This window comes from Scylla paramamosain, chromosome 34, assembly GCF_035594125.1.
Source record: "Scylla paramamosain isolate STU-SP2022 chromosome 34, ASM3559412v1, whole genome shotgun sequence".
Taxonomy (NCBI): domain Eukaryota; kingdom Metazoa; phylum Arthropoda; class Malacostraca; order Decapoda; family Portunidae; genus Scylla; species Scylla paramamosain.
In genome coordinates, this window is record NC_087184.1 from 10,585,220 (window position 1) to 10,600,402 (window position 15,183).

The 15,183-nt window shown below is 38.5% G+C and overlaps 1 protein-coding gene across 4 annotated transcripts in view; it reads left to right on the forward strand.

Moving 5' to 3' along the window:
- Positions 1-15,183, forward strand: part of LOC135090156 (6-phosphofructo-2-kinase/fructose-2,6-bisphosphatase 1-like) — an 83,027-nt gene that overhangs the window by 60,767 nt on the left and 7,077 nt on the right. For 2 of the 4 annotated variants that reach the window (XM_063986561.1, XM_063986562.1), the window contains exons 2-11: positions 1,604-1,729; positions 2,430-2,551; positions 3,148-3,321; positions 3,649-3,802; positions 4,158-4,261; positions 4,698-4,916; positions 5,353-5,441; positions 5,800-5,945; positions 6,621-6,748; positions 10,939-11,716. In XM_063986561.1, coding sequence (XP_063842631.1) covers positions 1,604-1,729; positions 2,430-2,551; positions 3,148-3,321; positions 3,649-3,802; positions 4,158-4,261; positions 4,698-4,916; positions 5,353-5,441; positions 5,800-5,945; positions 6,621-6,748; positions 10,939-11,172 — 1,496 coding nt within the window. In that variant the 3' untranslated portion in view covers positions 11,173-11,716. Of the gene's footprint in view, positions 1-1,007; positions 1,069-1,603; positions 1,730-2,429; positions 2,552-3,147; positions 3,322-3,648; positions 3,803-4,157; positions 4,262-4,697; positions 4,917-5,352; positions 5,442-5,799; positions 5,946-6,620; positions 6,749-10,938; positions 11,717-15,183 lie in introns of those variants that run through there. The other 2 variants (XM_063986564.1, XM_063986565.1) reach the window with 2 other exon arrangements.

The following is a 15,183-nucleotide window of genomic DNA, read 5'->3' on the forward strand; positions in this document are numbered from 1 at the left end:
TCTCTCTCTACGTGTGAGTGCAAATAAAGAGATTGGTGTGTTTTCATGCCTCGCGCGGTGTCAGTGGGTGTTAGCAGGAGGTGGTGTGACGTCACTATCAGCTGAGTGAGTGGCGGATGGCTCCTCTTCTTGCAATGTTGGTGTTGATTTACCTTCCAACGTACCTGCTCTTATATTTATTGATTTGTCTTCAGCCCATTGTTCGATGTTCTTTCTTGAAGTCTGTGTACCGTATTACCTTCCTGCATTTTTTTTTTGTCGTTTTCTGATAAGCATTTTTATTTTAATTTTGTGCGGTGTATTCCGTTTTCTTTCGTGGGGGCATTGTTATTTTTAGTGTTAAAATAGGATTATCGTGTGCTGTGGTTTACTCGTATATACTACTACTATTAATTAATCCCAGATACTACCCATGTCTCTCGGATCTCGTAAGCATAATTCAGTTGCGAGTTATTCGGATGGTCCGCGTCACTGTCTAATGCGTTTGAAATGATGAAATATGGGGATGAACATTTTATTACAGCGACTTTCAGATTAAGATAAAGGGGGCGGGGTTTCATGACCTTGAGTGTGAAAGGAAGTAGGCATGTCTCTTTACTCACTTATTTCAACGGTGTAAGATGTTGGGTGTATTAGATATAAACTGAAAGCTCTGAAGATTAATTGTAACATTGATGAGTAATAGATAACAGATAAGAACTGCCATCTCTCTCTCTCTCTCTCTCTCTCTCTCTCTCTCTCTCTCTCTCTCTCTCTCTCTCTCTCATAGTATAGATGAAAAAAACGTTTATTGTATGAAGGCATTGTTCTTCAGTCATTACTATAGTCAGTGTGCTTTGCTTTAATCCCTTCTACAAACACACACACACACACACACACACACACACATATATGTTGTAATTGCGTCGTGAAAGTGTTAACAATAATTATCGTAACCTTACTTCTCTCTATGTACTTAATTGATCGACCACGTCATCTTGCTCAGCTGATAACTCAACACACATGTCCATCAGTCTCTCAGACAGCCACATGCAAGCCTGGCAGTCCCTCACCATCTCACCCAGCTAGGTAATCTTTCATCCTCTCAGTCCTTCTTTTCACCACTCACTCATCACCTCACTCAGTTAGGCAGTCTCTCAACCACTCAAGTACTCATTTATTCAGCCAGTTATTCATCTCTTTCTAAGCAGTCAGTCATTCTTCACATTAACCAACCACTCAATTATTCACTCAGTCACCTTATCAGCCAACCATTCACTTCCTGTTTCACTTATTCATTACAACATCCAACTAGTCAGTCATTCACTCACCTTATCAGCCATCCAGTCAGGCACTCATTCATTCATCCAGTCACTTATCATAAAGTCTGTTCATCATAGACACATCATACAAGTCAGTCAGTCATTCCCACAACCAGTCATTCATTCCTACAGCCAGTCACTCATTACTCAACCAGCCAGACAGCCTTTCACTAACACTCAATCTTTCAACCAGTCACTCATTACTCAAGCAACCAGGCAGTCAGTCACCAACACCCAATCTTTCAAACAGTCACTCATTACTCAACCAGCCAACCACTAACAGCCAGTCTTCTTCCCTGCAGAGGCCGGCATGGACTATGTCAACACTCCGCATGTGGTGGCCATGGTGGGGCTGCCGGCGAGGGGCAAAACGTACATTGCCATGAAGCTGGCCCGCTACTTGAACTGGGTGGGACTTCCAACTAAAGGTAGGTCATCAGTAGCAGCTTCCATGATTCACAATACCACCATAGAGCACAAATCTTCTTCATCCATCTCTACTTGTTTCTTGGGTGCAAAGCTTCTTATGTCACCCTCTAAGATGCCACTATGGGACAAAAATCTTTCCTATCCATTCCTACTTGCCTGTTGGATAGTGTAAAACTTCTTATCCCACTTCTATCTTCTCTGTCGTGTCTCACTGTGTCTCTGAAGCCCACTGTCTCACATGAATTGCTAAACATGGAGATGGGAGTATGTTTGATTTATAACGCATCATTTTGTGAGTTTTTAGATAGAATGTAAGATCTATGAGTACAGATGATAGTAAGTTGCAGAGAAAGCATACATGGTTTACAATACATAAGGTAGTAAGTAACATGCTGTAGAGAAACTATATAAAGAGTAAAATGCATAATTTAGCATGTTTTAGAGAAACTATGTAAGATCTATAATACATACAGTAAGATAATTAGTTTTAGAGAAAGAATATAAGGTGTGTAATAAACAAGGTAATAAGTTGTAGAGAAGATTATGATACATAAGTTAATTAATATAAGAACATATAGTCTAATACACAATGTAGTAAGTTGTAGGTAAAAGTATGCAAGTCTACATTACATAAGGTACTAAGTTTTGAAAAAGCACCAAGACCATTTATGGTAATACAATGATGCTCCTCTTGTGAAGTGTTCAACGTGGGTGACTACCGCCGCCAAGCCCTTGGGAACTACCAGGGGCATGACTTCTTCCACCCGAGGAACAGGGACGGCACCAACATCAGAAACAAGTGTGCTCTGGATGCCCTGCAGGTCAGTGGGGCAGGGGGCACTTCAACCTGTTGGGGAGAGGAAATGTGGTTCATTCTGTTGATCTTCCTGCTGTGAGAGAGAGAGAGAGAGAGAGAGAGAGAGAGAGAGAGAGAGAGAGAGAGAGAGAGAGAGAGAGAGAGAGAGAGAGAGAGAGAGAGCTTTACTTTAATGGCTAGAAGCTGCTTGGCAACATGTAGGAAATATACAGTACATGTTCATAAGATACACATATGATCATTAGTATGTATTTTGCTGCTATGACTTCTGTTTTTTTTTAAATTATTATTATTGCTCTTGTTACTGACTTTTTATGTATATATGACTATTACCATGTACTTTCTTTAGTATATATGTATCACTATTATGGTACACACTGTTTAATATTTTGCTGCTGTTATTTTTTTTTGAGTTCCTAGTAGTGTGTGTGTCCCCTGAGCATCTTGTAGGATGTTTAACTTTCTGATTGTATGTATTACTGTTACAATGTACTTTCCACAGTATATATATTGCTGTTATGATGTATACTGTCAATTGATATAGTGGTGTGAACTAAACAAGCACCTACTAATGTGTGGATCCCCTGGGGTATCCTTCAGGATGTGTGTGAGTTCCTGCAGACGGGTGGCATGGTGGCGGTGTACGATGCCACCAACACCAGCATGGAGCGGCGGAAGCTGATCTATGACGTTGTGTGTGAGCGCATGGGGTACAAACTCTTCTTTATTGAGTCCATCTGCAACGCCCCCAACATCATTGAGACCAACATCATGGTGAGGACCTGGCTTACTGTGTGCCATAAATATTTAAGCATTATTTCAATAGTTTGTATCAGTGTGTGTGTATTTATGTATGTTTGGAAATATGTATGTTTAGAAAAATATAATGCCTGTCCTGACCATCATTGAGACAAACATCGTGGTGAGGACCTGTCTTGCTGTATGCCCAAAAGATTTATTATTATTCCGTTTCTTAGTACCAGTGTTTGAGTGTATTTATGTATGGATGCAAATTTCTAGATGTATGGAAATATAATTGCTGTTTTTCTATAGGGAGATTTCTGTGCATAAACCAACAACTTTATTTTGAAAACCTTTTAGGAGTGTAAGGTGACCAACCCAGACTACACCAACATGGAGAAGGAGGATGCTGTGAAGGACTTCTTGAAGCGCATTGAGCATTACCGCCTCTTCTATGAACAGCTGGATGAGGAGAAGGAGACCAAGTATAGCTTCATGAAGATCTATGATGCTGGTAATGTTGGCAGCTCTGCTCTGTGTCCTTCCATCACTTGCAGATAATGTCACATACTTACACATAGCTGCTTGACATTCTTTGCTTTTCTCTGTCAAGTTTTGTCGTGTTCTGTCATTTTATAGATCCAGATGCTATTAGTCATCATAATGCAGGTGAGAATTTTTGCCTTTACATTAGCTGCAAGATTCATTGTAACTAAATAGATGACTGATGTAACAAGACTATACTAATAACCACAAAGATAGTAAGAACTTGAAAGATAATAAGTAGCCTCATATAATCTTAAAGGATAATAAACATCCTCATGTAAAGTCACAAGAGACTAACAGCACACTCTCTTCCTTGTTTGCAGGTCGGCGAGTGGTGGTTCACAAGCAGGAAGGCCACATTGAGAGCCGCATTGCTTATTACCTCATGAACATCCACATCACACCGCGCTCCATCTACCTGACTAGGGTGTGTATCCACTTACTTTGTGCCAGTAAGGGAAGGAGTGATTAGCAGTGAGGTGTTCTTTCTGATGGCATCTTGCAGCTTCCCTTATTTTTTATGCTCTTACGGTTTTCCAGGACAGATATAAGGCCTTCATTTGATAAATACATTTCCAACTTGCTGAAAGGATAAAAGAGGTGAATTTGCATATGACAGTCCCTCTTATTCTTGTTATATAAGCCTACATTGGTCACAGTCATGCCAATATCCATGTTGTTTTCTCATGAGGTAGTTGGATGGTGCCTTGGACAGCCCTATCATGGCACCTGTGTTAAGACTAGGCATCTGGGTATTGATTAATTGATTGGCACTCTAAGCATGACCTGCCATCCTTATGGGTCTGCACAATGCATGATGCATGATAACAGCAAGCCTAAGTGTGGTGACTGATCCCTTGCAGCATGGTGAGTCTGTCTTCAACCAGCTGGGGAGGATTGGAGGGGACTCGGACCTCTCCTACAGGGGTCGGCAGTATGCCAACGCCCTCGCCAAGTTTATTGCAGAGCAGAACATCACAAACCTGCGTGTGTGGACGTCCTGCATGAAGAGAACCATCCAGACTGCCTCAGGCATCGATGCGCCACAGGAGAGATGGAAGGCACTCAATGAAATTGATGCTGTAAGCATTTCTCCGTGATGAATATTGGTTTTCCTTTTTTTAGTATTGGCTAGATACAAGTGAATTTTAATTGATGAATGAATTACTTTCTTTAAGAATCACTTGTAAGTAAATTTGTAAATTGGGAATGACAGTAGATTTATGATTTTTCAGTTTAATCTATTCATTATTTTTTTGTCATTTTAATTTTTGTTCATTAATGTGAATTCTGCCTTATACATAAAGGATATTATTTATAACTTCAACAACTTGTATATTGAATGTTTGTATATCAAGATTCACCTGTAAATCATGATTTGAGTGCAGGACAATAACATTATATCTTTACCATCATTGTGACTGCACAATGCTGCAAGATTTACATTTTGCTGCCTCATTGCACAGACTCAAACTGGTTTCATCTCCTAGTGAGGCTGACTAATTGTATAATTTACAGGGCATTTGTGAAGGTCTGATGTATGAGGAGATCCAGGAGCAATACCCTGAGGAGTTTGCTGCCAGGGACCAGAACAAGTACTCCTACAGGTAAAGACAACAACAGGCTTCTTTACAGACTCACAACACCATTCAGAACAACACCTTTCATCACAGTGGCAGCAAACCCTTCAAACATTGTTATTGCATCATATGTACTATATTCAAGTAGCAGCCTGTTAAACACACACTTCTTATTGCATTATGTAATTTTATTTAATGAATGTCAAACTCCTAAAATCAATTTAAACTATCACTGACAAATTTAGGAATAACAAAAGTAAATAACATAGATGTATAGGCAGTAGTTAATTGCCTACAACTATGATGAGTGTAACAGTAACAAATAAATAACAGCCCTATGTAGTTAGTGGGTCAGTGCAATGAGGGTCGTCCTGGGCTCCTGTAGGTATCCCCGTGGTGAGTCGTACGAGGACGTGGTGGTGCGGCTGGAGTCTGTCATCATGGAGCTGGAGAGGCAGGAGAATGTGCTGGTGGTGGGCCATCAGGCAGTGCTGCGCTGCGTGCTGGCATACTTCCTTGACAAGCCGGGAGGTGAGTGTGTGTGAGAGAGAGAGAGAGGTTTGCATCTCAAAGCATATTACATATGTGTTAGTACTTCCTCAACAAGCCAGGAGGTGTGTGTGTGTGAGAGAGAGAGAGAGAGAGAGAGAGAGAGAGAGAGAGAGAGAGAGAGAGAGAGAGAGAGAGAGAGAGAGTTTTACATCTCCACAGTATTTACAAATGGTTAGTACTTACATTCCTTAAAAATTTTAATAAATGCACTATTGGGTATAAATGGGAACATATGGTTTACATTATGATGTCTGATCCTTTTCTACATCTTTGGGATTGATATTCAAAGAATTTATTCATAAGTGCAAAATCTTAATCTGTAAATTTCAGCTTGACCAAATCACTTCATTCATACTCAAGAACTTAATAAACTGAGTGGTAATAAATTTAGATTCACCTTTAATATTGAGAGCCAAGTACTGCTTTCCTAGTATTGTATAGTTGGGAAATAGAAAAGTTTCATGTCATGTCTCCACCTCTAGTACTTCTGCACCTACCTTCCATTGCTCATAACCCTTTATATACATCATACCTAGATTTAAACACGGCTGTTAAAGTGGAGAGACAATCAAGGCCAACTAACATCCCCTTGAGTCCTGATGATCCTGCCACAACAGAAACGTCATAACCATCAACCCACCTGTCTCTTCTTAGTGGAGCTGCCATACCTGAAGGTGCCGCTCCACACCATCATCAAGCTGACCCCTCAGGCCTACGGTTGCAAGGTGGAGTTCTTCAAGATCCCCATTGACTGTGTTGACACCCACCGATCCAAGCCTGTGGTGAGTATGCCTGTTGAGTGTTTACTCTGAGGTGGGTATTATGCAACGTGTGTGTGTGAGTGTATACAGGTAGGTGGTTAATCAGTGTGTGTATGTGTGTGTGTGTGTGTGTGTGTGTGTGTGTTTAATAAGGTAGGCAGTGCTTACCATCTGTGTGTGTGTGAGTGCAAGACTTAAGTGTATCGCTAGGTAGTTATTTCAGTAGTGCATGTTGTAGGTCCTCGATAGTGTATGGTAGAATAAGGGTTGTATTTGATGTAGAAGGCTGGTATGTGAGGAGCCAGCCCACGCCAGTCTGAGGTCCTGGTAAGTACATCCCTTGTCCATTACGGCAAGGCTGAGACATTCCGTTACTTATTTGTGCTTTATCCTCATTCATACATCAGGGATTTCGTAATAAGTATAGTGAAGTGAAGAAGCACATTTCCAACTAAACAATGTGGGTGTTTCTTCATGATGTTGCTTAGTGCTGTCAACTAATACAGGGTGTGGAGAGACAGTCAGTATGTAACTTAAGGTACATACCACTGAAAACTCTACTCAACAAGTTATGCTAACACTGCATGTATAAGTAGTGCATGCATTTTCTTTCATGTCATGAGGTCTGGTACTTTTTCATCTGTTGGTAGACCTGAATTTGCATGAGAATATAACCCCTTTGTCATCAGTGCTTTGGCTCTCTCAAGTGTTGCCTAGTTATGTCATGCAGCTCAAGCATGACTTTTGCTATTTACTAACACCTAAAGCTTTATTTGTTTATTTATTTATTCTTTTTCTTCTGGTATAGGGTAGGAATTAGCATTAAGGCCTGAACAGGTGTTGTTCATGTGTAGCTGTGTGTCTCAAGTTGTGTGTGGTAGACAAATATGTATTAATGGCAGATGTATTTTACTGTATGTCACATTATTGCTCACACATTTACTTCAAGTTGGGTCTGCAATCTTTACAAACAATGAGAATGTCTGTGCATGCTTAGCAGTGTTTATTTTTAGCATTATAGAAAAGTACACACTAGCTCAAACTTCATGAGTGCCAGTGTGCAGTGTTACACGGTACTTGCTGCTCCAGCCTCAGATTGTTCTTGATCTTGCTTGTTGAAACCTAGTCATCCAAGGTTTTGGTTGAAATAATTATTTTTGGCATAGTTAAGGCCTTTCCAGATTATATGAAGTACAATACAGTGTAATAAAGTTGTATGCATAAATTGCTCTTGTTACAGTACTAAGAAACTTTCCTGCCATATAATTTTTTTCTCTTGAAGACTTATTTTTCAAGCATGAGGTGCAAATTTCAGCCTCTTAACTTTGCAGACTGCTTTTTTTCCTTAAAAGATTGCTTTGAGTAGAAAATAAAGTTGGGAGCTCATAATACTTGGCTTGAGTCACACTTACTCATCACAAAATTAAGCTTATTTTTGAGATATGGACATTATGATTTGCATTTGTTCAGAATTTAATATGTAGAAAGGTTTGACATTTTTAGATACAACTAAATTTCAAATGTCAGGTTGTACCGAATTGTAAAAGTGGTAGGTGAATATTGTAGATGAACAAAAAAACTCAGTGTTCAAAGTTTGTATTCTCTCTAGAGTGAAGTGTGGAAGATCCAGTGTAGTTGGTGTTTCAGTAGCATTATGTTAGTTGTCTTATCAGTCCCACATTGATGTTAGTGTCATGTGTTGTAGCATCATGTGTAGTAGTTGGTGTGTTTGAGATGTAACATACACTCAGCAGAAAGAAATATTGTTATAGCTGCATGCTGTACTAGAGACTGAAACATTTCTTTACAGCTTGATTCTCTGATAGTAATTGTTTGTAGAGGAGAATTCTTTCATTTTTGTAATTTTTGTTTTATTTTCTTGGATGGTGACTGATACCTGTGGGGAATAATGAGCTGTATTTCAGAGTAAATCTGTCTGACACCAACCAGGTGTGATAATTCTTTGTGTTGAGTGTAGACTGTTCATTTATGTGTAGATTTTGTGAAAGGCAGAAAGTTTGAAACCTTTTTGTAGTTGATATTATCACACTATTTTACATTGTAGTTTTTAATGAGTTTTCTTAGGAAGAACAGTTTTGTGATAGATGTTGAATATTCACTGACTTGCAAGTTATTTTGATATATTTGAATAGTGATATTTTTGTAGGGGATTGGTGACCACCATTGAAAATAGAAAGCAGGTGAATCTTGAACCTTGTTTTGGGTTTGAGAAAAGTGACCTATGGTAGTGTAGTATCTGTGGACCTCAGTAGCCTTCTCTTTTCTGTCACAGACATGAGCAGATGGTTACTGAAAACTCATCCTTACCTCCTGAATCATGATAGTTTATCCTGTCATCAGTAAACCCATATAACTTTTCATGAGGTGGCTCTAGGAAGGTTACAGTCATCCTAGGTTCAAAGGGTTTCCAGGACAGTCTCAACATGTAATTGTGGATTATGATCCTCCAGTATTACTTGTTTACATATTATGGGAATTTGCTCAAATTGTCCTGTGTGTGGCTTGGAGATGTGTTAGTGTAATGGTCCTTACCTTACACTTGTAACATGGAAGACTGTTAGTGCTACAGATTCACCCTTCACTGTGGCTTCTGTCATTGAGACAAACATCATCTGGCATAACACACACCAGGTCTTGTGGCAACAAGAGACACAACCTCCAATACACACTGTATAAACGTATTCTATTATAGGATGTATGAAATTGTGTGTGCATCTGTATGTGTGTGTGTTTGTGTGTTGGTTCATCACGTCTCACTCTATATAAGATGTTGAGACGTGTTTCAGATGTTTACTCGTTGTGCATTGACTCCTTGGTTCAGCAGTGAGCTGGACCACCCATGTTCTGTGTCACTGATCTGTGTTCACTGTGTCTCCTCCATGCAGTCTGGACTTGGCCCCAGGCTCTTCAGATCAGGGAAGGTTGCAGCATGTTGGATGTTAGAGGAGATAGTCAGCCAGATTAGAAGATACAAGTCAAATTTTGATGGATTTTGTGTATCCTAGAAATTGATTAATTGGCGTTATCCTTGAAAGCCCTAGACTTTTGCCCATCTAGTGTGTTGCAGAAAGTTTGGAGGATGATGGATTGTATGTATGGTCTGCTGCTTAGTCAGTAGAGTACAAATGAGGGAGGGAAGACCTTTCAAAGTGGGGAGAAGAAAGTGGCTTGGTAAATAAGGAGACAGATGAGGGGGAAGCTGTGATATGGTATGAATGGAAGAGTTGCATATGGACACAGTATTCCTGGAACATCACTGCCAGGGGTGGGAAGGGGAATCAAAATAATGATGATTGTTTTGGTAATGTTAAGCTACTGTATATATTTTGGAGCTATTATCATGTACAGGAATTGAACTTGTCTTGCATGATGTAAATGGTGATAATGATCATAGGCAAATACATACATACATCTTATTCTAGTGGATTATGCTGTGCTAGTACATGAGAATCAAACTGTTGCATGCACAACTTTTTCCATCAGATGTTAAATTTAACCACACAGTAAGAGAAGTAATCTTGGGATACACAAACAATAAAACTTTCGTTGTCTCTGAAAATCATATGTACTCTTGATGGATTTTCAGTTTTGAGCAATAGAGAAATTGATGGACTAAATGATGGATTTAAGGCACCATAATGATGATCATCACAGCACTTAAAAATCATGCAGTTTCCAATTACTTAAGAGGGATTCTGGTGTGGTTTTATTGTTTGTTATCCTTATTAGACTGGAATTCTCCATTTAAGATTTATTAATCTCAGGATGGGAGCTTTACTCACCCTTTACTAGCAATGCAATATTAATTTTAAAATCATATTTTGTCCTTGATTTATTAGGAGTGGCTAGGTGTGCTCTGATTGTTTGTTTGTGAAAAATCTCCCTCTAGCTATGTGATGTACATGCAAGTTTGTGTGTCCTTCCATAAAAGTGTGGCTGTAAAAATGTTATAAGAGTTTCCTCTCTGTGATGCACAGTCTTTTGATCCTGACATTAATGGTGAAAGCACCTTTAGTTTCAGGTTATGCACTGCCATAATTGTTAAGTGTAGTAAATCAGTAGAATTCAGTGGGCACTGATTGCAATGTTTTTTGTATTAATTATTTGGGGAAGCATCACGGAGGGGCTGTGAAGGGCGGGATACATGTGCTGTCTGCCTTTGTGACGGTGTGGACACTGTGCTGTTATAGGTGACGAGCAGCGATGAGGGGAAGGAGGAGGACATGCGGGGCGCAGCTAGTGGATCAGGTGGTGACGTGATAGATGGCGTACAAGTCAATGTGTTGCGAGGACTAGTTGAAGGACTGTCCATGGGTGACAATAGACACATCCGTGCTGAGGAAAGTTTGCAGGGGGCAGTGGGTGGTGTGTCTTTACCAGAGTCTGCCCGGTCACTTGCGGCATTCAGGAGGCCAAGACAGTAATCTGTTGTGGAGATAGATGGCTCATGTTTATTCAATTTATTGATAATTTTATCTTATAAGTCCATTGCCTACCTATATGTTAATTTAATCAATTAAGTCCAATGTATTTTGCAAAGAAAATGTACAGAAGACATACATATTGTTGTCGTAAAGATGAACCATGGAGGTCACTTGTGGTGCAGAGTCACCAGCCTGTAATGGTTCAATCAAGGTCCCTACAGTGTTCTGCCTAATGTAGTAATAAGTGTGGTACAAAATCCTGTTTGATTCGGACCTGTGTTAGGGATCACTGCTTGTCTTGGAGGCAACTGGGAGTTGAAAAGACATGTATTGATACTGTACGAGGATCAAAATCCAACTGATTGCATTCCAACTACTTTCATTTGATAGTAATAAGAACATATCAAGCTAAGTGTGGATAAGCAAGGCAAAAGAAGTGTTCCTTACGTGTAATGGTGCCTTGATGTAAACTCCTCACCATGCGTGAAACATCAGCAGGTTCTCACCTTGACATGTCCAGTTTTTATGCCTGTATTGGATCAGATGGGAAGGAAGGAAAGAAATATGGATGCTTACTGTAGGTCTATGTTAGAGGCATGGCTCCTTATTCTAGATTACTGATTCTTTAACTGTTTTGTCAGTGTGTCCTCTTTTTAGTTAGTTCTTGTCACCAGCCACAGCCCTTATCACTCCTATAGCCAAAGCATGAATATTCTTGAGAATACAAAAGAAAAGACACGAAACTGTGTTTTTAGTATTCTTTTTACTTTGTCCCGGAATAAAAAAAAAAAAAAAAAAAAAAAAAAAAATATATATATATATATATATATATATATATATATATATATATATATATATATATATATATATATATATATATATATATATATATATATATATATATATATATATATATATATATATATATATATATATATATATATATATATATATATATATATATATATATATATATATATATATATATATATATATATATATATATATATATATATATATATATATATATATATATATATATATATATAAGGCAAAATTTTGTGATGTCCACCATAGAATAAAGGATACGGGGTAACCAGACATTGTGGCTGGGTTGGAATAACACTGTCTCTGTGTTCCCAGTTTGTTGTGAAAGGGACTAAAAATAAGTTGTGGATGTCTAGTCTTGGCTGCCTCTCATGAGGGGAGGTATTGTCCAGTTCCATAGATCACATAGTACAATGAGGCAAGGCATGGTGTCTTGTTTTGGCTGCATCTCTTTAAGTGGGATGTTAGCCTGGTATAGTATAGTGGAATACACACACTTACTCTGAGGATTCAACTTATTCTTCCCTTTGATGCTCTCCTTCCTTGGGAATTACCTCTTTCCTCCTGGCATGGCACTCCTCAGGTTAAGAACTGGTGATCTAGACACTCATTGACACAACAGGTGTCATTTCAGCAAGTCCTCAGTAAGCAACATAACTTGTTACCACAAATCACTTAAGGATTTAGAAATTTAAGGTCATGATTGACTAAAAACATGTCTTCTGTACATCTTTTTTTTTTAGAGATAATTGCAAAAAAAAATTTATTCTCTTACTGATGTATTTTAGTTTTCACATATACTACTAATTTATTTTTATGAGATGTTGAATTTTATAATGTCATATAGAAATATACAAAGCACAGTTTTATAATATCTTAAAATACTGGACAAGTGCAACCTCCACCGTCACCATCACGCTCGAGTGAAGGATGTGTTGAGACACAGAGGCGTGGAGATTGCTGGCCACACTCCCGGATTGTGTTTGTCATGCAGTACTCTCTCAGCACACTGGGAAAATGGGGCGAAAACACAAGGGAAAAGTGTGGTGGTTTTCCCTATGTCTTTATAAAAGGAAAATAAGACGTGTACGTTTGTATCTTGTGTGAGGCCTAAGAAGTTTCATAAAGAATTATATATCTTATTATGATATGTATGATATTAAATTAAATATAAGACTGAGGGGTTCAGGAATGATAGGAAGTTAGGCTTTTATGATTCTGTTTTTAATTCTGCTTTTCATTGTAATTTTGTCCTCAATATTTGATTTTGAGAAAGTTTGTGGAAATTTATGTATATTTTACCAAAGTCTTGTATGCACAGCCTGTCATTGAGCTGGCTGGCATGTGTTGCTGCTGCTTGACTTGCACCTTGGATTCCTGTGTGAATGAATTCAGACTCATGTTACTTCCTAGGGCACTCTGGGGATTGGGTGGCACAGTGGTAGAGGTTCCAACACTCTGCCTATAGCCGTGAATGGGAGGGGTGGTGCTTGTCTGCGATTCTGTTGTGGCCAACTTATCTTACTGCACTCATTTCTTGGTACACTTTTCACCACTTCATAATGTCAGTTTTGTGTAGATCTTTTAACTCCAAAAGCTCTAAAATTTGATGCATTTACATAGATGTTGATTCCATACATACTGTACTATTTATGTGAAGAAGCCTCTTGAGAATGGATGTTTCATTACAGTAACTTTCTGCATTTCAAAGCAGTAAGACCCCTTAGAAGTAAACAAGTGCCCATATCAACATTCTTTCCTCTCTCAAATTATATGATTCAGAAACATTGAGTAACACTATCTAGAACTTGGCAGTGGAGCTCATATGGTTCTGCTAGAGTGACAAGCAGGTGCTGTCATGTGCCACAAGACTGGCATGAGCCAAACACTCCTCCACTGAGCCACCTTGCTTAGGTCAGTGTCTGAGCAGCACACAGCAATGCATGCAGCACAGTGGGACCTTTTCCAGTAGGACGGGCTGTGCCTCCTGACTTGTCTTTTTTATTGGTAATTTTCACACCATGTGCACTCTCATAGTGATTATTCATTGTAACAATGCCACACTCATCACCAAGAGAATAGTTGATGTTAATGTGTTCCTTTATTATTATTATTATTATTATTATTATTATTATTATTATTATTATTATTATTATTATTATGTTTTAAAGTTAAAAATAGGATTTGTTTAGATATCCTGCTCTGGTACATGCTCATAAAACTTTTGGGACATAATGACAAAATATTTGCTTTATGATTTGCAAGAAATTTGTTTTTCTTTCTTAATGGAAACCATTTTAGTGACTAGAAATCACCAATGAATGCTGTTAATTACTATTAGGTGTCTGATACTGGGCTTACAGAACTCTGTACTACAATAAGTAAACCTTGGCATTTGTACCACAAGTCCTGTGCTATGATGAGAGTAGTTGTGAGGATAGTATAGGGTTAACTTTCTCCTGCTGTGTATTGCTGGCCAGCCAGGCCAGCCCTCTGAGACACTGCTACTGTAGTTTGCACAATAATAGGTAGCTAACTATGATGGGAGAATATGTACTCAAGCACAACAGTGGCATTTAAATGACAGTTAAACATATCACTTTATTTAGTCTTGAAGGTGTAATATTTCTGTTTATATGACAGCTACATCTTAGGATATTTTTTTGCTCAAGGAAATTATAATGTTGAGGTAGAGATTTCATTTAAAGAGACAGAGGTTTTCTTCAGCTACCATTGGGTATTTCATAAATCATGTCATATGATTTTATATTTGCATCTAAATTACCTTTGTATTAAAACATGATTTACCAGCACTTGAAACCAGCATGTCATGTATTGTTGATGTGTTTTAACAATGTTCTGTCGATATTGGTCTTTGGAGTGACTTAGACTTTGGTGGCACAGCCAAGTGTGTTCTTTATTTTTAGTTTCTGCTTAATTAATCTATGCGTGTGTGCGTGCTCTTCTGTAGCCTTCTGTAGCTTAACACTAGTGATGAATTCTGTTTCTGCTTAGTTTTTTGCTAAAATATTTAGTAGTTGCTGCCTTTCATATCTGCAGGTGATGATTTGTTGGCACTGTGATGACGTGTGTGTGTGTGTGTGTGTGTGTGTGTGTGTGTGTGTGTGTGTGTGTGTTGAATTTCCTGGAACTCATTTGAAGATTTAAGGTTGTGAAATATAC